This window comes from Chiloscyllium plagiosum, unplaced genomic scaffold, assembly GCF_037043375.1.
Source record: "Chiloscyllium plagiosum isolate Xiang-an unplaced genomic scaffold, Cpla_swu_hap1 HiC_scaffold_4, whole genome shotgun sequence".
Classification (NCBI taxonomy): domain Eukaryota; kingdom Metazoa; phylum Chordata; class Chondrichthyes; order Orectolobiformes; family Hemiscylliidae; genus Chiloscyllium; species Chiloscyllium plagiosum.
Genome location: NW_028270142.1, coordinates 132452061 through 132479473, shown reverse-complemented (window position 1 = coordinate 132479473; position 27413 = coordinate 132452061). Strand labels below are relative to the sequence as shown.

General features: G+C 39.1%; 1 protein-coding gene across 1 annotated transcript in view; it reads right to left on the bottom strand.

The window, feature by feature from the left end:
• Positions 1-431: 431 nt before the first annotated feature.
• Positions 432-27413, bottom strand: part of LOC122548865 (putative aminopeptidase NPEPL1) — a 46993-nt gene continuing 20011 nt past the window's right edge. The window contains exons 4-12 of the mRNA XM_043687751.2: positions 26374-26463; positions 24264-24345; positions 23293-23435; positions 22496-22573; positions 16038-16138; positions 15390-15513; positions 12959-13135; positions 8112-8222; positions 432-2478 (exon numbers count right to left, since the gene is read on the bottom strand). Of these exons, the coding sequence (XP_043543686.2) occupies positions 2317-2478; positions 8112-8222; positions 12959-13135; positions 15390-15513; positions 16038-16138; positions 22496-22573; positions 23293-23435; positions 24264-24345; positions 26374-26463 (1068 nt within the window). The 3' untranslated portion in view covers positions 432-2316. The remainder of the gene's footprint in view (positions 2479-8111; positions 8223-12958; positions 13136-15389; positions 15514-16037; positions 16139-22495; positions 22574-23292; positions 23436-24263; positions 24346-26373; positions 26464-27413) is intronic.

Here is a 27413-nt window from a genome sequence, read left to right as displayed (position 1 = left end):
TAGCAAAAGCTTATTAATGAAGAAGATCTCTACAAAACCTAAACTATTTAAATCCTAACAAACCACCTCACTATTAAAGGAGTATTTATTTTTGGAAAGGATTTATTACAATAGTATAATTTCTAAAACAGCAAAATATCAGTTTGAAACAAGGAGTGGGACAATGAATTCCTGTGAAATATAACGAGGTTTATATTGGCTTGGAAAGGTTTATGATGATTTATTAGCAATCTAGGATGACTTAACTAGGACCATTCAGACTTTTTGGAAGGGATGGGTAGTGGGGGGGGGGGGGGGGGGGAAGGAAGCACTCAGAAAATGCAGTGCATTGCAAGCCCATTACCTACCCAATATCCTTGTCATCTAAAACGTCCTGTCCTTGGTACCAGTAATGATCAAAACGATAGCTTCATTAAAGATACAGAAAAGTCTTGTAAAATGTGAAATTACTTTATGTACATAATTTCAAATACATAAAAATATATAAAAATGCTTTATAAGTATTTGCGAGGTAGACGCAAGATTATCATTACAAAAATTTGATAAGATCATTACAGCTTTTAGCTATTCTAGAAATAATTAGATAAGATTCATTCTCTAAATATAAACTTAGCAACACACCTATACCTTTTGGAGATTACAAATGTTGCCTACAAGGTGAATTGAGGTCTGAATTTTTCCATCATGAACACAAAATAAATTCCATTTTCTTCCTGTCTTTTTGTGACAGAGAAAAAGATAGAGCTTGAGTCACCTTGAAAACAATATATTGATCTCAAAATTTCATCGAAGTTTTATGGACACCATTGTGCAAATCTAGCTAACAGTAGTTTCCAAAATACATACGTTTCATAGGAGTAAAAGCCCTGACCTTAGTCCAGAATATAATAACCACCATGTTAGGATTAAAGGCATTACAATACTGAGCAAAGCTCCCATCTGGATTTTCAATTGATTAACAGTGCTCATATTTGTTATTTTAAAACTTCATGATCTTTTAGCTACAGTACACACAAAATGGTTTCCTAAAAGATGCATATTCAAGGCATCAATCAAGTCAGTTTAATAAGGTTGATAAGACACACAGCATTCTTAAAGATGAGGGCAATTTGAAGAGGAAGGCAAATGTAAGGTGCAGATTTATTTGTACCATGGGAAAAATATATTCTAACCAAACTGGCTTAATATTTTTGAAAATATGTCAATCTCCTCATTCACAGGGAACCTTGAGTTGGGTACCTCCCCTTACTCCACTGTTTTAGTGATTTCTCAACAGCGATTATCCCTGTGCTGACAAAGGAGGAACTGCAAAACCTGAATCACAGGCTAACATGAGAACTCTACATATGAAGACTCCAGGATACAAACACAGTTAGATCAATACAATGCATCCATTGAGACCATTTTTTATTGGGACACATTGTCAACCACAATTCTGCCCCCATTGTGTTCAATGGAGTACTTTTGGTTTTAAGGACACGCATTCAGTTGGCAAAACAACCACGTTAGCCTAGAAGACGCGGTTACCAAACTGGACAGTAGGCAACTAAAAAAACATTGTTAGCATTTTGTATGAAGTGACTTCTGAAGACAGCACTAAGTATTATGGAAGCAGAAGGTTAGCACTATAGTCTTGTCAAAATATCGGAATAAATGCGAAACAAAGCTTTGCTTTGTTACATTCAGTGTTAACCCTTTAGCTTTAATATTTATTTGCCTCAAAACATGACAGGACTGCCCTGTCACCCTTTCTCATTATAATGAGTTAGAGCTGAACGCGAGCTCTGGTGTCATCCGACATTAGGGCAGATCTTGATTAGAATGACATAGGAGTAGAGGGTCACGAGCAAAGATTAAGTGATTCACAATCAATTTACAGGCAAAACTACAAATTCTGTAAAACCTGACCACAAGATGGATAGACACCAATGTGATCAAGGACTTTTTAATAAATGTATAGCAAATTAAGCCAAGTCAAACTGATAATGATATCCTAGGCAGTGCTTGAAGAATTAGATTTAGGTTATGTGAGAAGCTGCAACTTTTGCACATCAATAAATCACGTTAAGATAATAAAGCCAAAATAACAGATTCCTTCTGCACCATTTGAAATTTAACATTTGAAACGAGACCTAATTTATGTCTAAAAATGCTGGCATCTAGCAAATGTACACCATCATGAATACAGCTGTTAGTATTTAAATTCACACAGCATCTACCCTAAAGCATAATTCAACAGATATGGCTCACACCAGTTCAGTGGTTTTCTACATTCAAATCTGAACAATAAACAATGAACATAACCTCAGGCAGAATTTATACCAGTCGTCTCTTTTTGCAGCAATTTTCCATTGTAGCATCACCTTCTGCAGCAAAGTTAACACCAACTGGTGAAACAAAGTTCAATAATGCATCATCTGTTGCACGACCAAACAATGCTAGTAGTAGTGCTACTCCATAGCCTGTAGCACGCGCTCCCTGATGAAAAAAGTTCAAACATTAGTTTTACTGCTCACAAACTCTTCTTTCAGTGTTCAAAGAAATATAAAAACCAACTTCAATGGAACTGAAAAAAAAGATATTTCTTCACCCAGAGGCTTGTGAATATTTGGGATTATTTAGAGAACTGTGGGTGTTCAATTATTCAGTATATTCATAACTAAAATTGAGAGATTTTTGCACATTAAAGCAAATGAGGAATATAGGGATAGATTGACTAAGATTGAGATGGAAGATCTGGAATGACCTTACTGTACTGCAAAGCATGTTCAAAGAGCACACAGCCCATTCCGATTCCTTATGTTCTTATGGATGATCCTCTTAGAATAACTGCCAAAAGTACAAAGTGCACCAAAAGACTTTGTCCAACAAAGAGAACAATTCCTAATTATCCACTATTATAGAACATAGAACAGTACAGGCCCTTCAGCCCACGATGTTGTGCCAAGCATTTCTTAATCTAAGATCAACCTAACCTACACACCCCTCAATTTACTATCGTTCATGTGCTTGTTCAGCAGTTGCTTAAATGTCCCTAATGTCTCTGACACTACTACCATCCCTTGCAGTGCATTCCACACACCAACCACTCTCTGCGTAAAGAACCTACCTCTGACATCTCCCCTATACCTTCCTTCAATCACCTTAAAATTATGACTTCTTGTGACAGCCATTTATGCCCTGGGGAAAAGTCTCTGGCTATCTACTCTATATATGCCTCTCATTACCTTGCACACCTCTATCAAGTCACCTCTCTTCCTTCTCTCCAGTGTGAAAAGCCGAGACGCCCAAACTCTCTTCATAAGACAATCTCGAGCAACTAAAATCCTTCATGAAAGCAATAAATTAAACTACTTGTTCAATAAAAAAGAATCATTTGCAGCATGCAATATTACCTTGTGAAACTTCAACACAATTCAAAGTTCTAGGCATTTGAGACTAAAATAGTTTTGTAGATTTGAAATGGCAATATATAATACTTAATTGAAACTTAAACTTTTTTTTAGATTACTTACAGTGTAGAAACAGGCCCTTCGGCCCAACAAGTCCACACCGACCCGCCGAAGCACAACCCACCCATACCCCTAACCTAACACTACGGGCAATTTAGCATGGCCAATTCACCTGACCTGCACATCTTTGGACTGTGGGAGGAAACCCACGTAGACACAGGGAGAACGTGCAAACTCCACACAGTCAGTCGCCTGAGGCAGGAATTGAACCCGGGTCTCTGGCGCTGTGAGGCAACTTCTTTTTCAAAATCACTTCACTTTGCTTTTGTAGTACATGGTGAATTCATACACACTGGTCACTATTTACTCTAAATTTGAATGTTCCACTTTACTCTTTGCGTAAGCCATTCCAAACATTCTGAAATACCCCAACTAATAATTGACACCACAACTGCCTCAGGTTCTCCCCAGTTCCAACTACAGTGCGTTAAGCCTACCTGTCTTAGTGAACCTGGTCTCCCTGCTACAGGAAAGATGTTGTGAAACTTGAAAGGGTGCAGATGAAATTTACACGGATGTTGCAGGGTTGAAGAGTTTGAGGTATAGAAAGAAGCTAAATAGCCTGGGGCTATTTTCCCTGGAACATCTGAGGCTGAGCGGTGACTTTATAGAGGTTTATAAAATCATAATAAATAACCAAGGTATTTTTTCCAGAGTAGAGGAGTCCAAAACTAGAAGGCATATGTTTAAGATAAGAGGAGAAAGATATAAAAGGAACCCAAGGGACAACTTTTTCCGAGAGGGTAATGTGGGTATGGAATGAGGTCCTAGAGAAAGTGGTAAAAGGTGGTGCAATCACAACATTTAAAAGGCATCTGGATCACATACTTGGGAGTATATGAATACGAACTCTGTATCTCTATGACTATGACTCTATGCACTCGGACCCACTTTGGAATTCAAGGCACCTTGTGCTTTCTCAGATCATTAATCACAATTCACCAAACAGGAAACAAAAAAAATGTAGAAAGAGTTTGAAAACAGAACACAAGAGTTAGGGACAGGAACAGTCCACTTAGCTGTCAAGACTGCTCCACTACTCAATAAAATTGAGGCTGATCTGATTACTCCCAAAAACTAAGTATCTATCCACCTCTGACTTAAAAATATTCAAAAGCTATTCTTCCACTACCTTTGGAGGTGGCACTTCCAAAGACCCTCAGAGAAAGGTTTCATATGTCTAAAATGGATCTGTGATTTTTCTTTTAAAAAGTGGTGACTCATAGTTCTAGATTCTCCCAAAAGAAGAAACATTCCTTCTGCATACAGTGTCAAGACCCCTCAAGATGTTACATGTTTCAATCAAGTAATCTCTCCATCTTCTAAACTCCACGGGATACAGCCAAGCCTGTTCCTCATAAGACAATCCACCCATTCCAGGTATTAACCTAGTAACCCTCCTCAGAATTGCCTTCAAAATATTTACCTCCTTTCTTAAACAAGGATATGAACCTACTTTATTTTCTCAAATCAACCTGTTCACAGATTTATTACACACCTCTGGAGCAGTTGGGACTTGAATCCAGGCCTTTTGCACCAGGGGAGGGGCACTACTGTACACAGTATTCTAAATATAGTCTCATCAATATCCTGTGTGACAAAAGCATTAACTCCCTACTTTGTATTCACTTTCCACACAAGAATAACAATAGCTTTCCTAATTACTTGCTGAACTTGCTAGCCTTTTGTGATTCATTTACTGGGACACACAGGACACACTGTATCTCAGAGCTCTACTACTTATCATCATTTAAGTAATGGGTGTTTTTTTTTATTTGTCCTGCTAATATGGATAATCTCATATTAACTCCATTATACTCCATTTATTTTTCATGTTATCTTGACACTCTTCTATCCATGCAAATATGTTACCCTCCACACCATTAGCCTTTATTTTCTGCAATAATGATTTTGATTTGGGCACCTTACCAAATGCCTTGTAGAAATCTTAGTACAGTACATCCACCAGATTCTCTTCAAACACAGCATGTATTATTTCTTCAAAGAACTCTAATAAATTGGTTTCCATTGATTTCCATTTTAAAAATCATGCTGATGCTGCCTAATATACTTGTATTTTCCAACAACTTCTATCATGAAAGCTGCTATGCTAACAGGCCTGAAGTTTCCTGTTTTTTTTTGAACAAGCAAGTTACATTTCCCATCTTTTGCCCTAATGATATTGTCCTCAAATCTAGAAAATCTCTGAAAATGAAAACCAACTTATCTATCTCATTAATTACTTCTTCTAAGACCCAGAATTAAATCCATTAGGACCAAAGATTTGTCAGCACACAACAGTATGCTCAGTACTACTTAGCTAGTGACTATAACTTTCTTGAGTTCCTTTGTCCTTTCAATTTCCTGACTTACAACTATTTGAGATATTACTTGTATTCTCTGCAGTAAAGACAAATCAATAGATCAGTCAATGTCAATTCCCCAGACTCACTTTCCACAAGACCAACACTCAGTTTGTTAATGCTTCACCTTTTTAAATATCTATGGAAACTCATACTAGGTGTTTTTATATTTCTAGCTAGCATTCTCTCATACTCTGATTTTTCACTTACACTTAATCTTTCAGTCATTCTGTGTCATTGTTTTATATTCAGTCCAACTTCTGGCCTGCCACACATCTTTGCACGATTAAAGGCTTTTTCTTTAAGTATCAAATTATCTTTAACTTTTTGCACTTTGCCTTGGAAATTTTCTCCCTTGTTGGAATATCCTGCATATTCTAAAATATCCCTTTAAATATTCAACACTGCACATCTATTGACCCTAAATAGTTACTTAAGCTAGCTTTACTTTCATAGCCTCATGATTTCCCTAACTTAAGTTTAAAATATGAATCTTGGACCCACTTCTCTTTCTCAAACTGAATGTATAATTTATCATATAATGATTGCTGCTATCAAGTAGTGCCTTTACTGAGGTCATTTTTGTTGCACACTACCAGGTCTAGTATAGCCTGCCCTCTGGTCAGCTCCAGAAAATGCTGTTCTATGAAACTATACCAGAACATTCCATGAACTCACCAAGGCTATTTTTGCTCACTAATTTTTCATATGTAAACTAAAATCCTCCACGATAATCTTTGTACCTTTCTAACTTTACACTTCACCCTAACATGTGTTATTGTTAGGGAGCTCTATGACACTCCCATAAGTGATTAATTACTTCTCCCATTTCTCATCTCAACCCAAACTGCTTCTACAATAAAAGCAAACTATTGCAGATGCTGGAAATCTGAAACAAACAGACAACACTGCACAAAATCAGCAGGTCTGGTAGCATCTGCACAGAAAGAAAATGTGTTAAGATTTTGAGTCTGGGGTATGATTCTTCTTCAGAACTTTACATCCTAGCTTCCTAAACATGAATCATCTCTTTTTATTGTGCTGATGCCATTATTAATTGTCAAAACCACTCCTCCATTTTTCCCAAGCTTCGTGTCCTTCCCAAATGTCCTATTCCCTTCAACATTCAGATTCTAATCCATGTCTTTCTGCAGTCTTGTCTCTGTTATAACTGTCAGATCGCACTTATTCCTTTTTATTAGCACAGTTTATTTTAATGTTCTAAATGCTACGTGCAAGCAGATAGACACGGTCATTAATTTTATCCTTTTATTATTCTTGTGACCTCTAACCTCATCTGATTTACTCTGATATGTACATTGTATCTCTTCCTGTCACAATCTGTTTACCATTTCCCTTTCTCTTTTACCTCAGCTCTAAACCTTGATTCACCACATCTTCCCTTGCCCCCAGTATTTCAAAAACCTTCTCTGCTTCCCTAGTTATGCAGCCCACTAGAATAGATTGCTCTAACAGTGCAGTCTACTTTCTGAGTCCTAGTACCAGTGTCCCATGAATCAGAATTCTCTTATCCAGTCCTGAAACCTGGCACCATGCAGGCAGCATGGCCTATTCACTCACATTTTGTGGCAGAGAACAGTGTCAATCACACTCTCTGTACTGTACTAGAAGATCCCTTTATGTTCCCCTTAATTGGATGGCTTCCTGTATCACATTACTATGGTCAGTTAGCTCATCCAGCCAACAGCTCTCACAGATGAACACCTGTAAAAACTGCAGCTTTGTGCTCCTGTTGTCTGGGTACCCTAATCTACCTTACTTATCTAACTTAGTCACACTCATCTGAGTATGACCAAATCAGAACATCTTATCTGAAAGACACAAAGCATCCAAGTTACTTTCTCCCACCTAGATGTGCTGCAGCTCAGTCTCCAGCTCATATACTGGATCAAAGCTCCAGGAATTCTGATGTGCTGCAGCTCTGAGTTTTGATTTCTCCTGTCATTCTTAATGAGTTTTAATTGACTATTTAATTGTAACATAGAGGTACTTACTGAAATGTGATTGAATACCATCACCATAGACATGTACAAACATCTAATAAATACATGAAATTACAAAACAAAAACATTTTGGTCACGACACATTTTGCACTTGAAGATAAAAATAAATCAATCTATCTGATGCAGTTTGAGTATAGTAATAGAGGTTGATTGAGTGCAGCCAAAACTCAAAATATGCAACTATTGCATAAAGATAAACTACAAATACTTACAGTGTGAACTGGTGAAGCCATGTCAATATGCACCCAGATGCCTGGCCAATCAAAACCAATATGAGCTTCAATAAACAAGCCCGCACATGAACTCAAAGCATTGGCTCGATCCTGTAATGAAACAATTAGATTATACTGGAGAGAAACCTATTGAGCTGTTTTCCCTTAGCAAACAAACAGTTCACTTGTAAACAAGCGTTTTTTTGCAATCTCTACATTTTTTAAACAGAAAATCTGTGAATAAAAATATAAAGCAAAATAGAAACTTGACAATCAATGGACTTATAAAATTACAAAATTTACAACCCAGGACACCACAGCATGTGCCTGTGCTACCTGAGAGCGAGCTATCCAAACAATGTTCCCTTTAATTAGTTTTTCTGCTGCACTAATGTCTGAGGTCCGTGCATGGGAGCGAAAACGGAAGCCAATGAGTCAGCATGCTGATCAGAGAGGCTGCGCGGCCATGTAATTTAGAGATAACAATGTCTTGAACATAATCCCACTTCCAAGCATTTGGACATTATAGGTAACAGCAATTTACCTACATATCTGAATGCTTCTTAAAATGCACTGAGGGTGTTATCCTCTACTCTACTTTTAAGCAGAGAGCCCCCCGCCAAACTGTCTGGATGAAAATAAATTCTCAATTCCTCTCAAACCTTTCCAAGCATTACTTGACTCCAAGCTCCAGGATATTCATCTCTTGGCTAAAATAGGTAGTTACTATCCACTATCTAGGCTCCTCCATTGTTGCCCTCAAGATTGGTGAACATGAGGTCGGGGTGGAAGGTGTTAGTGAAGTTGCTGAGCTGATCAAACTCCTCGTGGGAGCATGAGGTAGTGCCGAAACAGTCACCGATGTAGCGGAGGAAAAGGTGGGGAGTGGTGCTGGTATAGCTGCAGAAGATGCACTGTTCCACCTACCCAAAGAGGCAGGCATAGTCGGGGCCCATGTTGGTGCCCATGGTTACCTCTTTGTCTGGATTCTCCTTTGAATCCTCCCTCATCCCCCATACCAAAGGGGTAGCCATGGTGAACCTCAATTTCACCTGGACCATCTCGGACACCTTCCTCCCCTTCATGGACTTCTTCATCTCAATTTCTGGCAACTGACTCAACACGGACATCTACTGCAAACCCACCAACTCCCAAAACTACCTGGACTACCACTCCTCCCACCCTGCCTCCTATAAAAACGCTATCCCTATTCCCAATTCCTCCGCCTCTGCCACATCTGCTCCCAGGAAAACCAGTTCCACCACAGAACACCCCAGATGGCCTCCTTTTTCAAAGACCGCAATTTCCCCTCCCACATGGTCAACAATGCCCTCCACCGCATCTCCTCCACTTCCCACACCTCCGCCCTTGAACCCCATCCCTCCAACCGAAACAAGTCAGAACCCTCCCCACGATCCTCACCTTCCACAACACCAACCTCCAGATAAATCAAACCATCCTTCGCTATTTCCACCAACTACAAACAGACACCATCACCAGGGACATATTTCCCTCCCCACCCCTACCTGCGTTCCACAGAAACCATTCCCTCCTTGGATTCACTGTTAGGTCCACGGCCACCACTAGCCCACATCACACTCCCGGCACCTGCCCCTGCCATCGCAAGAAGTACAAAATCTGCGCACCCACCTCCCTCCTCACCACCATGCAAGGCCCTAAAAGATCCTTCCACATCCGACAGAGGAGATTTACCCAGACGTCCACACACGTCATCTACTGTGTCCATTGCTCCCAATGCAATCTTCTCCACGTTGGGGAGACAGGACACCAACTTGCAGAACATTTCAGAGAACATAGAATATAGAAAAGTACAGCACAGAACAGACCCTTTGGCCCACGATGTTGCGCTGAGGATTAATCCTAATGTAAAATAAAATAACTTAATCTACACACCCTGCAATTCACTGCTATTCATGTGCATGTCCAGCAGTCGCTTAAATGTCCCTAATGATTCTGCTTTCACCACCACCGCTGGCAACACATTCCATGCATTCACAACTCTCTGTGTAAAGAACCTTCTTCTGACACCTCTTCCATACTTTTCTCCTAATATCTTAAAACTATGACTCATTGTGCCAGTCAATCCTGCCCTGGGGAAAAGTCTCTGACTAGTAACTCTATCCATGCCTCTCATTATCTTGTATATCTTGATCAGGTCACCTCTTTTCCTCCTTCTCTCCAGAGAGAAAGGTCCGAGCTTAGTCAAGCTCTCTTCTTAAGGCAAGCCCTCCAATCCAGGCAGCATCCTGGTAAACCTTCTTTGCACCCTCTTCAAAGCCTCTGTATCTTTCCTATAATAGGACGACCAGAAGTGGACACAATATTCCAAGTGTGGTCACACCAGGGACTTGGAGAGCTGTAACAAAATCTTGCTGCTCTTAAACTCGATCCCTCTATTAATGGAAGCCAAAACACCATTAACTTTCTTAACAACCCTATCCACTCGGGTGGCAACTTTGAGGGATCTATTTACTTGAACTCCAAGATCCCTCTGTTCCTCCACACTGTCAAGAATCCGGTCTTTAATCATGTATTCAGCATTCGAGTTTGACCTTCCAAAATGCACCACTTTGCATTTATCTAGATTGAACTCCATCTGCCATTTCTCTGCATCCTGCAGCCTGCAATTGCCCTCGATACTATCAAAAGCACCTCCAATCTTTGTGTCATCTGCAATTTTAATAACCCACCCCTCAATCTCCTCATCCAAGTCATTTATAAAAACTACAAACAGCAGAGGCCCAAGAACAGAGCCCTGTGGGACACCACTCAACACTGACCTCCAGGCAGAATACTTTCCATCTACAACCACTCTCTGCCTTCCGTCAGCCAATAATTAAGAATCCAGAGAGCCAAATCTCCCTGTATCTCATACTTCCTGACTTTATGAATGAGCCTACCATGGGAAACCTTATCAAAAGTCTTGCTGAAGTCCATATACACCACATCCACTGCTCAACCTTCATCAACCTGTCTTGTCACCTCCTCAAAGAACCCAATAAGATTTGGGAGGCACAACCTGCCCCTCACAAAGTCATGCTGACTGCCTTTAATTACGGTATGCTTTTTCAAATAGTCATAAATCCTATCCCTCAGAATTCTTTCCAAAACTTTGCTGACCACAGACGTAAGACTGACTGGTGTGTAATTGCCAGGGATTTCCCTATTACCATTCTTGAAAAGGGGAACAACATTCGCCTCCCTCCAATCCTCTGGTATGACTCCTGTGGAGAGTGAGGAAGTAAAGATCTTCCTAATATCTTTATAATATCCTAATATAATATAATTAGCTTCCTAGCAGCTTAGCAACCTCCATTCTCACTTCCCGGAGCAGCCTAGAATAAATCTGGTCTGGCCCTGGGGACATATTAATCTTAATGTTTGCCAAAATGTCCAGCACTGAAAATGTGTTGCTGGAAAAGCGCAGCAGGTCAGGCAGCATCAAAGGAACAGGAGAATCGACGTTTCGGGCATAAGCCAGATGTTCTAGGGAGAAGGTAGGACCGATCAGGGATAGCGTAGGGAACTTGTGTTTGGAGCCTGAGCAGATAGGGGAAGCCCTAAATGAGGTCTTTGCTTCAGTTTTCACGAAGGAAAGGAATCTTGTTGTGAATGAGAACTTTGAGGAGTTGAAATACAGGCTTGAACAGATCAAGATTGATGAAGTTGATGTGCTGGACATTTTTGAGCGAAAGTGAGGGCTGCAGATGCTGGAGATCAGAGCTGAAAATGTGGTGCTGGAAAAGCGCAGCAGGTCAGGCCGAAACGTCGATTCTCCTGTTCCTTTGATGCTGCCTGACCTGCTGCGCTTTTCCAGCAACACATTTTCAGCTCTGATCTCCAGCATCTGCAGACCTCACTTTCTCTCGAAAATGTCCAGCACATCAACTTCATCAATCTTGATCTGTTCAAGCCTGTATTTCAACTCCTCAAAGTTCTCATTCACAACAAGATCTCTTTCCTTAGTGAAAACTGAAGCAAAGAACTCATTTAGGGCTTCCCCCATCTGCTCAGGCTCCAAATACAAGTTCCCTACGCTATCCCTGATCGGTCCTACCTTCTCCCTAGAACATCTCTGGGACACAAGCACCAAACAAACCCACTGCCCTGTGGCCAAACACTAACTCCCCCTCCCATTCCGACAATGACATGTAAGTCTGGGCCTCCTCCACCACCAAACCCCCAACCATCCGACGCCTGGAGGAAGAACGCCTCATCTTCTACCTCGGGACTCTCCATCCACACAGGATCAATGTGAATTTCACCAGTTTCCTTATTTCCCTTCCTCCATCTTATCGCAGATCCAACCCTTCAACTCATCACCATCCTCTTGAACTGTCCTACTTGTCCATCTTCCTTCCCACCTGTCACCTTCACCCCCCCATTGCTTTCCCAGGTACTCCCCACCACCAACCTCCCCTTTAACTCTCAGATCCCTCGGGCCACAAGGGATCCTCATTCTTGATGAAGGGCTTATCTCGAAACATTCATCCCCCTGCTCCGCAGATGCTACCATCTTGAACTGAAGTCAATTTTGTGATCACCGATACAAACATTAGTAACATATAAGTCGAGAACAGCTGTTTAGTTTCCTGGGTATAGAAAAGATTCAGGAAATTTAACAATGACTGGATTGACCAGTTAATTTTTCAGTGACATTTTACACTATATTCTACTTTGCAAAATGATAAGAAACGGTTGATCTGAACCAAACATTAATGTCTTAAAGAGAATCCAAACAAAACTAAAAGAACAAATAAAATACAAAATCAGCCCAAACCAACCAAAGTTGCCCATTTGGTTAGTTGGGTTCATTATTAACTTACCGACACAAAATTTTTCATGTCTGCCACAGCAGAAGTAAATTCGCTGAAATGCAATTCAGGACAATACACCATTGGCTGCACAAGATCACCACTATTCTGCCCAGCTTTTACACAGGCTTGCTCCCATTCTTCACTATTAGTAAGCAGCCCAGCATGATACTTTCCAGTAGCAATACCCTGGTTGAAAAAGAAAATCAAGAGATTTGTTCTCTCAACAACTATAAACTGAAAGCTAACCCCGTAACCTAAAATAAATATAACTACCTATTGCCATACAGGAGCCAAAACTGAAAATTTGACAAGTTGAAATGGTGGAAGGTAATTTGCACAGAAGGTATATAAAAATGCACTGAGAGCAGAGAATGAATAGGATAGTTCATTATCCTATATTTGAAACTACCAAAAATGTTTAAAAGTGTAGCTTTTGAATTGATATTGCACATTGCCAATGATCAATTGCAAATACCACCAGTAGCCAATACTCTCAAAACACAGATGTAATGGGTGGATCTGCCCCTGAAAGTCCTCAAATCACCCTGGAAAACTCAGTCATAGGGGCTGGGGGTTTAGACCAATCCCAAATTGGCTCTCTCCCATGCTGGTTGTTAATAGGCTCACTAGTGAGTAGAGCAAATGAGGTTGTCACAGGGGTCACATTTAGCTGAGGCCAAGATCAGGGACACTTTTAGTTAGGGCTGGGTCTGACCTGAGTGTCATAGGTGCACAGATGTGGAGAAGAAGGAAGAGGAGGCGATTGTGTGAGGTTGTCAGGGATTGGTTGGGGAGGGTGACTGGGAGCTAGGGGCGGGTGGTGAAATCTCTACTTTAAGGCTGTATAGGACTAGGAAGGAGCTATGACACTTGGAAAATATATAGTTGATCCTATTGGACTGAAGAGTGTTATTTGTTAAGTTTAAACCTGAGGTCAAGATACCTGTTCTGTTATTCCAATTTAAACACTGTGTTATCTACAAACTTAATCTACAAAATTAATACTTTTCTTTATGCTCCAACTTTAATGGAGAATTTGATAAATTACTTAAATTCCAATTCTGCGACAGTCCATATACACTATATGTCAATTGTTACAGACCAGATCAAAACCCCCCAAAATATATTACGATAGTCTAAACCCTAACTTTTTCTTATTTTAAAGGTAGGTGTAAGGTGTTGCGTTCCAGATGCAATTTGCTGGTCAAACTACTCAACGTTAAGCAAAACACATTTTACTTTTACACTACACTTAAAATTTTTTTTTAAAATTGGCTTAGTTGTACTTCTATTGGAATGCTCAACAAAATTATACATATTAAATATTACTAACTAACTGTTCCAATATAATAACACCCCATAAACACATCCTTGGCAAAAGGCACATTTCAGTAAAATAGATTGTCTCACAGGCAATTCTCCAGTCCAGGAGGGAAAACATCAAGAGAAAATTGAGAGAGATGAGAGATGAAAGAGAGAGGGAGAGAGAGAGGGAGAGAGGAGAGAGAGGGAGAGAGAGGGAGAGAGAGAGAGAGAGAGAGAGAGAGAGAGGAGAGAGAGAGAGAGAGAGAGAGAGAGAGAGAGAGAGAGAGAGAGAGAAGAGAGAGAGAGAGAAAGAGAGAGAGCGTACGCGCGAGCGAGCTTCATACTTCAGTGTATTGGATCTACACATAAGCAACTTTTATACATAATCATGACCACACCTAACCCAAACTAACTGAACATATTCCAATGATCTCTATACAGTTAAGATTTAATACAGTAAAAACAAAACAGAAATGAAACAGCATATAGCTAACATATACTTATAGAGTGATGCAGCATGGAAACAGACCTTTCAGTCCAACTAGTCCACACCGACCATGTTCCCAAATCAAACTAGTCCCATCTTCCTGTGTTTGGCCCATATCCCTCCAAACCTTTCCTATTCATATACAAATGTCTTTTAAGTGTTGTAACTGTATCTGCATGCACCACTTCCTCTGGTAGTTCATTCCACATACGAACTACTATATGTGTATAACAGTTGCCTCTCATGACCTTTTTGAATCTTTCTCCTCTCATCTTAAAAAACACCCTCTAGTTTTGAACTCCCCCACTCTAGGGAAAAGACCCTTGCTACTCACTTTATCTATACCCCTCATGATTTTATAGATTTCTATAAAGATCACCCCTCAACCTCGTCCGCTGCAGTGAATAAAATCCCAGTCTATCCAGCTTTTCTTTGTAACTCAAACCCTCGATCCCTGGCAACATCCTGGTAAATCGTTTCTGACCCCTCTCTGATTTAATAATACACTTCTTTATTTTTGAATGTTGCTACCTCACAATAAGTGTAACTTCCAGTTAAAAGATCAATTTGTACACGCCAACGCAAGGTAATCTTAGGTGTCTGTGAAAATTAAGAGTTCAATCAAAATATATTGGAATGGTTACCTACCTGAGCTCCAGTTAAAGTAGCAATATCCAAGATGATGTCTGCTTTAAGATCTTTACAAGCATATGACACGCCATCAGCCAAAACCAGGCGGCCCTCTGCATCTGTGTTATTAATTTCAACTGTTCTGTTGAGTAAAATAAGGTTTTGTAAGCAGAAGATCAAAACTGATATTGTTTATTATTATTATATTGTTGACTCAATACTTCATTTCACTTTCTTCATGCACATCATGCTGTGATAGAAGTTATCTGCAAATTTGTGTAAGATTATGTACTTATGATTTACAGAAAGCATGGTATTAAACAGCAAATATTCAAGACCATAAACCAGACTAAGCATCCAGTCAAAATATTATCAAGCAGTATTTGAGTCTGTTTCATGTTTCTTCTACAGAAATAACACTGTCCCACTCATAACTTTTTGTATGTTAGGTAAAAGGTAATGGCAAGAATGATCTTAATTTTTTTTAAATGTTGCATTCTGACTGGAATTTAGAGTGAATGCAGTAAATGCACACCAAGGTATTCCTAAAGAAACCAAGTTTAAACCATGTTTGCTCTGCTTCTAATTCTTGTGTTCTTGTTCTTTTATTGGAACAAAGTGAGGAAGCATTAGGGACACATTCAGCACGTCAATCCATTAACTCACTTTCCAGAGTACAGTTGGTGAATATCATCTGGTCTTGTAGCATTAGCTCCAACTGCATTCTCTGCCAGGCAGAACAATGCATGCAAATTCTCTTTAAAACCCTGATTAAGAGAAATGAAATTCCTTCAGGATAACAAGGTTATTAACAATGGCATTTTAAACTAGAAACTAGTTGTAAATACATCATGCAGTTTAAAAATCAACAATATTATTGTTGTAAATATATCAAGTCAAACTCAGTAAGTAACCGACAGGTAATCTTCTCATTGTGTGCAATACAGAATTAACCATATTCTTGTGAAATTAATATCATATGAATTGAGGTGAATGTGCAAGATGTTGGTGAAAAACAGTAGAATGCGAAATGCAGAGGTAAACATAGTGAAAGTAGAACATAGAAAAATTGTGAAGCGCTATATTTTGAAAGAAAGATTATGGGAATTGTAACATTCGAATAAAATATTGAGGAGCACAGCAACCTTAGTGAATTAGATATTAAAAATAGTAGCACAAATTAATAAAGGCCAATAGAAAAACAAATGCAATCTTACTGCAGCATCCTGTGAAAAAGAATTCAGAAGGAAATTACATTACAATGAAATATATCGGATCTTTGTATTCATAAAGTTTCTGTAATAGATCAGCAAGACATTTCATTCAAGGACAATTTGGGATGAGCAACAAATACTAGTGCACTCAATTTATGAAATAATAGAGGGAAAAAAATGATAAACCCTAAGACAAAATAAACAGTCTGAGGCATAGATCCAGCCACATTCGCCGTGGTAAATATCTTTCAAGACAGAACAGGTACAATAAGATGCAACTGGTCAACACAGTTATAAGTATGCATTCACTATTCAAGGTCACTTAGCAGTAGGTATTACTGTACATAAAATTTGGAAGATCCAGTATCAGGAGGTTGTTACAAGAATGAATAAGGTGTATATTGAGGACAATTAGAAGTATAATTTCTACTTAATACAGGACATTGCATTAGCTGCCATCGACAATTTTCAAATTAATTTTGCTCCACTCACAGCATGGTTTCTCTGGCAGTCTTCCATCCCTTATTGTGTCTTGGTGATTAACTCTTAAACTTAATTTAGTGTGGGCCAGAGTACCACTTTGGCATGGCAGTCTGTCATTTTTTTTTAACAGAAGAAGATAATTGACTATGAAGTTGTATTATTCACTGATCTCCATTTTCTGTGCCCCCACCCTTCTCAACCAGCTGTGTTTTCCATTTCATCACACATTTTACAATGCCCCTCCAACAGTCAGACTGAAAAATGACACGTCCATCAGCAACTGTTCTGCAGTTGTCTGTGTCAATGTTCCCATTTGCATATCTCACTTTCAGGTGTCCTTATAGTGGATATTGAATTCACAGATTACGACTTCCTGGATTTCCCATTGTACAAAAGATCTTAAGCTGCTATTCACCTAGTACTGGCTTGGCAAGGAATGTTCATTGAAGGAAACAGAACACTCAGGCCCTCAGGTGATGACCCCACCCTGCCAAGAGATCACCAGGATATGTCTGAGAATATGAAGGTGGAAACTGTTCAGCCTTTTCTCCGTAACATATGTTTACCATGTCTCAGCACTGTAGAGGAGGAGTGCACTCAGGATAGAAGCTTGGTAGACTCACAGTAAAATATTCTCAGTAATAGAAGCTGAATAATTTATAATGAGAGCTGAGGGTAGCACAGAATGGGTAACCTGTGCTGAAAAGAAACCATGTAATTAGATATCAGGCCTCAGAGTGGGTGAAAATGGGTTGGTTGTGCTAAAAGCATCATATATCATAACAGGACTGGGTGTGGGTTTGGGTAAAAAAACACAGAAGGATGGAATAAGGTTCTAAAGTTACTCAACTCAATATCGAGTCCCAGAGGTTTGTAGGGTCCCCGAGCAGAAAATGAGGCACTGTCCTTCAAGTTTGAGATGAGGCTCACTGCAGCAGGCCTGGCATGGGAATACTGTGGTGTGTTGAAGTTTCAGGCAACTGGAAGCTCTGGGTTATATTTTACAAACAGAGGTATTTCAGTTTCTTACTCAGCTTGGACATACCAGATGTAGCTTTTGTGAAACTAAACATCTTTCCTTCAGCTCTGATATGAAAAATGTGTTGCTGGAAAAGCGCAGCAGGTCAGGCAGCATCCAAGGAGCAGGAGAATCGATGTTTCGGGCATAAGCTCTTCTTCAGGAATCCTGATATGTAAGGGAACCGAAGACTTACAACAGCAGCAAACAGAATATGTCAAAAAATGTTGGTGCCAGAACCCTGTCTGTCCTCACTTCAGATCTCAAAAGGTTCTAATGTTACACCACAATAGTTAACTTTACACATCACATTGCTGTGGAAAGAGAAGATCACTCTGAGCAGCCTCAGCGGGCACCAGCTTAAACAGACTGCTCATGTGTAAATGATCAATTAAGATAATATATACTGGTTTCCTTTGTTCAAAGTAAACAAGTTATAGGATCTTCCAGTTCTGAAACAATGTTGGGATTCAGAATAGATGTATCCAGCCAAGCAATGGAGGGCATGGTGGCACAGTGGTTAGCACTACTCACAGTGCCAGGAACCCAGTTTGATTCGAGCCTTCAATAACTGTGTGGAGTCTGCACATTCCGCCAGGTGGTCCGGTTTCCTCCCACAGTCCAAAAGATGTGCAGGTTAGGTGAATTTGCCATGTTAAATTGCACTATAATGTCTGGGGATGTGCAGATTAGGTGGATTAGTCTTTGTAAATATAGAAATAGGGTGGGAACATAAATCTGGGTAGAATGTTCTTTGGAGGGTCAGTGCAGACTCAATGGACCAAATGGCTTCTATCTACACTGTAGGGAATCTATAATGTGATGTACAGTCTGACTAGGCCAAATACTGTTGCCACGATGCTCCCCCAAAACAGGGAATACAGCTCCTGGAGTAACTCCAGAGCAGGGTCACTTGATTGATACCCAATTTAAGCAGCAGTACTTATTCTGGGGGAAATGCAGACTTCACGAAGCTATTATTGAAGTCTTTAGAACAGTAAAGGCATATTGATTCTGTACTACGCATTCTCCTCCTTCATTTCAGTTGCCAAATATTAGAATGACTGGATAGCTATTACAAAGACACGGCTGAAGGCAATCAAGGCTAGGCCCTAGATATTGAAGGATATTTGAAACTTCAACTCAGGAAGCTAAGGAAAGATCAATTAATTAAGGATATTATTAATACAGTAGCAAAAGATTACTTTTGTTTGAAAGATCAACGTAGAATCAGTTTGGGGCATGATTAGAAATAGCAAAAGCCATTTGTGGAAAAAGTTTATAGGCACCTTAGCAGTAGTTCTAATGCAAGTTGGAACATACAGTAAGATTCATGGTAATGCAATAACAATGGTCAACTTAAATTCACATCTCAATTGGACAAATCAGATTAGCAAAGGTAGTTTGCCAAATGAGTTTAGAACAGTTTCTGAAGCTAACAGAGAGCTGTTCTGGAACTGCAATAAAACAGGATTAATTAATAACTTCATGTGAAGGAAATGCAAGTTTACAACAATCATATCATGATAGAGTTTCACACTGAGTTTAAAGATAAGAAGTGGGGGTATGTATAAACCTGTGGAACAGGAGCAGTAGTCACCCATTTGGCCCATTGAGCCTGTTCCACCATTCAACAAAACAACAGCTGATCTGTTTGCTTACAGGAATTCTACATTCTCATCTATCCCTGATAACCTTTGATTCCTTTGCTTAATAAAATCTCTGTCCTAAAAAAAGCACTTCCACTGCCTTCTGAGTGGAAAATTCAAAGTTACACAACCCCAAGAGAGAAACAAATTCTCTGCGCTGCCTTAAAGTGGTAATCATTAATTTTAGAACACTGGCTGGGCTCACCCAGAAGAGGAAATATTCTTTCCACATCCATCCTGTCAATACCATTCAGAATCGTACACGCTTCAAACAACTCACCCCTCACACTTCTAAACTCCTGAGGAAACAAACTCAGTCTGTCCAACCTCCCCTCATAAGACAATCCACCCACGTCAATTAAATAAACCTCCTCTGAACCATCTCTATTGCATTACATCCTTCCTTAAATGAGACGACCAAAACTGGACACAGTATGAGATGTGATCTCAGCAATGTTCTCAATAAATGAAACATACCATTCTTTACTTTAATGCTCAATTCCTCTTGTGATAAAGAATAGAATACCATCAGTGTTCTTGATTGTGCATTATACCTGTATACTAACATTTTGACAGTCATGTATTATAACACAGAAACCCCTCCGCAACTCAGAATTCACAGTCATTCTCCATTAAAAATTACTCTGCTTCTTCAAGCTTTCTGCCAAAAAGTGAAATCATATTTTCCTAAATCAGACTACAGCAAATTGAATGCTGGGCATTTAGTCTAAGAGGAATAGAAGATAAAAGTAGAGAAGTCTCTCTGCAGCAGTACAGAGCCTTTGTAAGGTCATGGCTGGAGGACTGTGTACAGTTTTGTTCACCTTATTTATACACGATATAATTTCGCCAGAGACAGTTCTGATAAGGCCCACATTACTCATTCCTGGGATGAAGGGCTTACTATTTGAAGAAAGGCTGAATAGATTGGGCATTTGCCAGTGGGAGTTCACCCATGAAGAATGGAAGGTGACTTGCACTGTAAGGCTCTATGACCTTACAGTAACATATGCCATCTTGAACGGACTCAATAGAGTAGATACCCAGATGATGGTTCCTTATGTGGGAAACTAGAGCGAGGCAAAGTTTAAGAATAAGGGAACTCCTTTTTAAGGTGGAGACAAGAATTTTATACAGTCAGAGATTATACAGCACAGAAACAGGCACTTGGGTCCAACTTGCCTGTGCTGACCATACATCCTAAATCAATCTAGCCCCATTTGCCAGCTGTTAGCCCATATCCCACTAAACCCTCCCTTTTCATCCTGATGCCACAGTACCACCACCTCCTCTGGCAGCTCATTCTATGCATTCACTACCAACTGTGAGAAAAAGCTGCTCCTCAGGTCCCTTTTAAGTCGTTCCCGTTTCACCTTAAACCTATGTGACTGGTCTTAGACTCCCCACCCTGGGAAAAAGCCCTTGGTTATTCACCCTATCCATGTCCCATCACGATTTTCTAAACATCTACAAACCTCAGCCACCAACCCTCCAAGGGAAAAGCCCTCAGCCTATTCAGCCTCTCCCTATATCTCAAACCCTCCAATTCTAGCAGCATCCTTGTAAATCTTTTCTGAACTCTTTCAAGTTTAACATTTTTCCTATAATATGGAGACCAGAATTGAATGCAGTAATCTAAAAGTTGCCTCATCAATGTCCGGTACAATGCCAACGATTTCCCAATTCTATACTCAATGCACTGACCAATGAAGTCAAACATGCCAAACACCTTCTTCACCACTCTGTCTACCTGACTCCATTTTTAAGGAACGATGCACATGTACCCCTTGGTTTCTTTGGTCGGCAACACTTCCCAGAGCCCTATCATTAACTGTACACATCCTACCATACCAAAATGCAACATGGCACATTTATCTAGGTTAAACTCCATCTGCCACTCCTCGAACTGATCATGGTCAAATTTTCTTAGAGGGTCATGATTAAGTGGGATTCTACAGTCAGAAAGCAAAGCAGGGTCATGGATTTATTTTAAGTGATTTAGATGTACTTTCAATAGATAAGGGATTGAAAGGTCATGGGAGGCAAACAGGAAAGTGCAGCTGAGACCAGTACTGGATCAGCAATGAGCCTGAATGGCAAAGCAGGCTTGAAGCATTGAAGGGCCCAAATGTTTCCAAGTCCTCTGTTCCTAATTGGATGCCATACATGTAGTGAACGTGAACACTGTGCAATTCTTTTGCCTCCTACAAACTGAATAATATCCACATCAGCTGGATTAACTGGCACTAGTGATATAATCACCTGGAACTTAATTGTTTATTCGTTTTCAGATTTAAAGAGGGATTTCTTGAAATATTTTTTGATAAATTAGCCTAAAATTTCTTTTGGAGCGGAGTGCAACAAAGAGTTGAAGACATGTGTAGGTAGCAACATGATCAAATATGAAGTATGGCATGTTGTCTTAAGCCACTGAAATAGATATTTGCCCATAGCTAATGAAAGTGTATTCTGCAACAGTCAGCTTTAGGAAAGGAGGGCAAGGAAGTAGAAAGATCTTCTGAAAGAAAGAACTGCAGATGCTGAAGATCTGAAACAAAAACAGAAATTGATGGAAAAACTCAGCAGGTCTGGCAGCATGTCTGGAGAGGAAGTAGAGTTAATGCCTGGAGGACAGTGACACTTCTTCAAATCTCAAGAATCTCTGAAACATGCTCTTCATGACTCAAAAAATTAGGAAAATTCCTCACTCAGCAAAACGTCTGCATCCCTTACCACCAGAAACAGAAAGGAACTACTCACCTGTTTCACGGCTGCTCTGAAGGCTCCTAGGACAGCAGCAGCACCTCCACAATCCCTCTTCATACCTGGCATACAGGTCTACAAAAATATATCAATTCAACTCGCATGCTTATAGAAGTATAATCCAGTAAAATAATTACAAAGACATAAAATATATCGCAAATTTATAATGTAAAGATTATTTTTTAATCTTCTGTGGTTAGCAAGTTCTTCACTGTACTAATTATATTGTGCAATTTAACTATATTGGTGCTCATCACTTTTTGGAATATAACCTTAAAAAGAAACAGATTAAAAGTCATCAACCTGAATAGTCATAACTTGACGCACTCACTGTTTCAGCAGGACTGTTGTTAATTTTTCATTAGATTAAAATTGGTAAACTATGGCATTTAACCATGTTCAAATATGCACACGTGCACATTTTACAGTATTTTTGATCGTCAGTCAGTAAAGAATTTTTGTTGGTATTGCTAAACATAATGCCAAACATAAATTGTTGACACTGAAATGTATCAAAACCCAGACACTAAGGAACTCACATATACTGACTAGTTTATAAATCTGTGTTACAATATTAGATATGCAAGTCACAGCCTCAAATTTGTTTCCTCTAAATTGTATGGAAACAAAATATATTTGATTTTATCTTACATACACAGCTAACTTTGAATTCATAAAAGACTGAATGTTCTGCAATTGGTACATTGGATCAAATTTGTTCACATTGTACAGTATTAGGTCGAGTGTGAGTGATCAGCAAAGGTAAGAACAGATAAACAGGAAAGCTATATCACCTTTGATTTGATGCTGAGGCCACCAGTGTCATAAACAATACCCTTGCCAACCCAGGCTATAGTTTGTGTAGCATCCTCTGGAGTGTAACTAAGTATCGCAAGAATAGGTGGGCTCACAGCAGCCTTTCCAACTCCGTAGATGCCTGAACAACATAAATACAAATCAAATGAATACTTAAAATGGATGCAAAGTGAAAAGATCGCAAACAGATATTGGAAGGGTCCAATTACAATGAACTTCGCAGTGAAGATTTCAATTCACACTTAACACACAGTTTGACTATGTATTCAAGGAGACGAGGAATAAAACGATAAACTGAAACACACTACAGCTAACCACACTAACATTGTCTTTTATCAATTCAATCACAGAACATAGGTATCACTAAGTCAGCATCTATTGCTTATTCTATTAAGCAGGTGGTGGTGAGTTGTCTTCTTGACGGTGAGCGGCATGCTAAGCCATTTCAGAGAGCAGTTAAAAGTCAACCACAATACTGTGGGTCTGTAATTAGAGGTCAGATTTGACTTACTGTCAAGAAAGGACTGTAGATTTCCTTCCCTAAAAACACTTTAGTGAATCTGATTGATTTTACAAAATATATTTAAATGGTCTTCTTTATTGGTTACTAGCATTTTATTCCACATATATTTAGTTAACTGGATTTAAATTCTCCAGTTGCTGTGACAAGACTTAACTTGTGTCCGAATCATTAGCCAAGGCCTTGGATGACTGGTATTGTGATATAACAATTATGCTCACATTCCCTAATGGTGTAATCCCAATATTACAACAAGTTATATAAACTTGTGGCAAAGAATACTTAATCCTGGAAACAGGAAGGTTAGTCATTGAAAAACATATAGAACACATTTAAAAGTTTATCTTAAGTACAAAATTGAATATAGAAAAGATATTTAAACAATATAATTTTGGTCTTTAAAAACATCAGTTACTACATAATAGATACCGCCAAATCCCTTGCGATTAAGTTCCTCTCCACGGATAACAGTGGGAATAATGCCCAGCTCAGATCCAACAAGTTCAATTTCCTAGCAGAAAAGAAAACATTGTAAATAAAGTACTCAAAATGAAAAATAATTTTAAACTGAAGATGTATGTGAGATACTATATGTGACTGCAACAATTTTAGTCAAATCAATGTTAGTCACCTTATTCTCCAGGGCCTAACTGAACATCATTTTTAAAACATTATATATTCCTCACAAAAAGTCCTCGAGAAACTCAGCATCTGCCAGTGGAGAAAGAAACACTGACTTAACATTTGAGTCCATTATAACTTTTTCTTGCAACTTTACTTCTCCAACACTTCCTGTTATTATTTCAGCTCTCTAGTATCTACAGTACTTTCCTTTTATTGAAACATTGATTACTTAATTGAATTAACAGTAATTGCTGTAATAAAATTAAAATAGGTCATGGCTACAGATGGTAACTAAGAAGCACAGCATTTCTACATCAGACTAGAATAACAGAGCTCCAATAACGAGTGATGGACTCAACCAAAAGCCACTATCTAGCAGCTAAGACAAACAGATACATTTCTAAAAACAGCTAACACAAGTTGATAAAGGAAATTCCTAGATTAGTAATAAGCGGAAAAATATTTACAAATTATTTAAAGTAACCCTTCATAACTTATATGTTATTTGGAATTGCGATAGCTACAATCCAGTACTACCCTCTATCAATAGGATACAACTAACTGAAGTTGCAACCTCAATGTGTGCACAAATCATATGCTGCTAGATCAGAGCTTACCCATTAAGCGTATTCATCTCACTCAATTTACAAGCCGGTTTGGAGAATTATGATAAACACAACGTTAGACATTTGTCTATGGAATTGAAAGATTGTACTTTCAAGCTCCATTCCAGGAACTCAAAACAAAAACAAAGCTAACACACCAGTGCAGTACTGAAGGACGGATGAACCTGTCAGAAGTACTTCAGGTTAAATCTGCTCTGTCCATAAAAAAAGACATGATATTGAAGAAGAGCAAGTGACTAGCCAAAATTTAGACCTCAACCACTATTGTTATTTCAGTGCTGCTCATTGAAGATTGCTTTATGCAAAATGAGTGCTTTTCATAGATTACAATATTGACATTTCAAAATCATTCATTGACAGCAAAATGCTTTAGGATATCTTGGAATTGTGATAGGCACAATGTAAAGATGGGTACTTTGTGTATGTTTTTTCACATTTCATATTTTTCCTGACATCCTTGAACTGTTACAGTAGATATACTTACATTCTGAATGTAGTAAATAGATTGCAGCATTTCAACGAGGCAGCTCACCATCACCTTCTCAAGGATGACTATGGATAGATAATAAATGCTGACCAGCCAATGAAGCCCATATCCCATAGAAAAGTTTTAAAAAGTTAAAGAAAAACATGCTGCAAAAACAAAATTGGATCCCAGCAAATTAACCATCAAGTGGAGATTTTTGTTTTCTCCAAGTAGCCCACCCTGATGACAATGGAAAATTGTAAGATATAGCAAACCATGATGTTCAAGCAGGTAAACTTTATCCTTACATACTCTGTTGCAGCACTGGATAATGAGTGGGGAAAGGCCAGGCAGGGAAGGTATTATAGCAAAATTCACCCAAAACTAAAGTTCAACATATGGAGAAAGTGAGGAAGGCAGATGCTGGAGATCAGAGTCGAGTGTTGGGGTGCTGGAAAAGCACAGCAGATCAGGCAGCATCCGAGGAGCAGGAGAATCGATGTTTCATCAGGCTTATGCCCGAAACATTGATTCTCCTGCTCCTCAAATGCTGCCTGACCTGCTATGCTTTTCCAGCACCACACTCTCGACTCTGAAGTTCAACATATGGAAAATTCACTTTAGGTCAAGAAATTTATGCTACTGGAAATATGACTAGCATATCTCATATGTGACTAGCATATTACAAACAACAACCATTGTGTGTTGCTCATTATCACTTATAGATCTTAACAAACTCACTTTTAACATCAAGTGGAAGAACAGAGAAAAATGTCTTGAATCAGGTTAGCTATTATACTCATAACAAATCACATATGCTCACCGCAAGGAAGTCATCTGTATTCATCTCATTGCAAGGTGTATCCACAATGCGAGCAGCTAGTCGAATGCCTTCAGCAACATTTAACAGACACTATGGAGCAATGGAAATCCATCATGACAATCATCACTTATACCTGAATAATAAGTGATTTTATCAGCAATATAACCAAAATAGCAAGGGATTCATGGTGTGGTTGCTGTGTTCATGCCTTTGAGCCAGAAGGACTGGACTCAAATGCCCCACCGCCACCAACATCGCGTCATAATATGCCTGAGCAGTTTGATGAAAAAAGTACAATCTAAACAGGTAACATTCCTCTATGGGGGGGGGGGGGGGGGGGAACACAATAGTCTAAACTTAAGAGTCTGAGGCAACTCAGATACCATAAATGTTTCCAGTAATCAAGATGTGGTCTCATCAATGACTTTAAATTAAGGATGCCCTTTACTTATATGTTCAATTCCTCTGGCAGTGAAGAACAACAATCCACTTGCTATAATTACTTGCTGTACCTGCACTTAACCTTTTGCAATTCATGCAACAGATCACCTAGATCACTCTGCATCTTGGAAGTCTGCAGGCACTCTCAGTTTAGGTTTCCGTTTATTCTTTCTGCCAAAAGGATTACCTTGTCCAACAGTACACTCCATCTGCCAGATTTTTTGCTCACTCAATCTATGTACATCCATCTGCAACCTCATGTTCTTGTTATAACTTACTTTCCCACCTACCTGCAAATGTAATTACCATGTTTTTATTTCCCTGATAAGTTGAGGTCCCAGCACCACCTCCTGCAGGACCTCACTTGTTACATCCTTCAATCAGATCATAATCCATTTATACAAGCTTTAATGACGCTAACATTTTACCCTCCTCTCAATACCATGTGTTCCTAATTTGTCCAAAAACCTTTGATGCTGAACTTTTCGAATACCTTCTGGCAATCTATAGTGTTGTACATCTGCTTATCAACAGCACATGTTACTTCTTCAACAAACTCCAATAAATTGGTAATATTTAAGTCATACTGATTTCAAAAA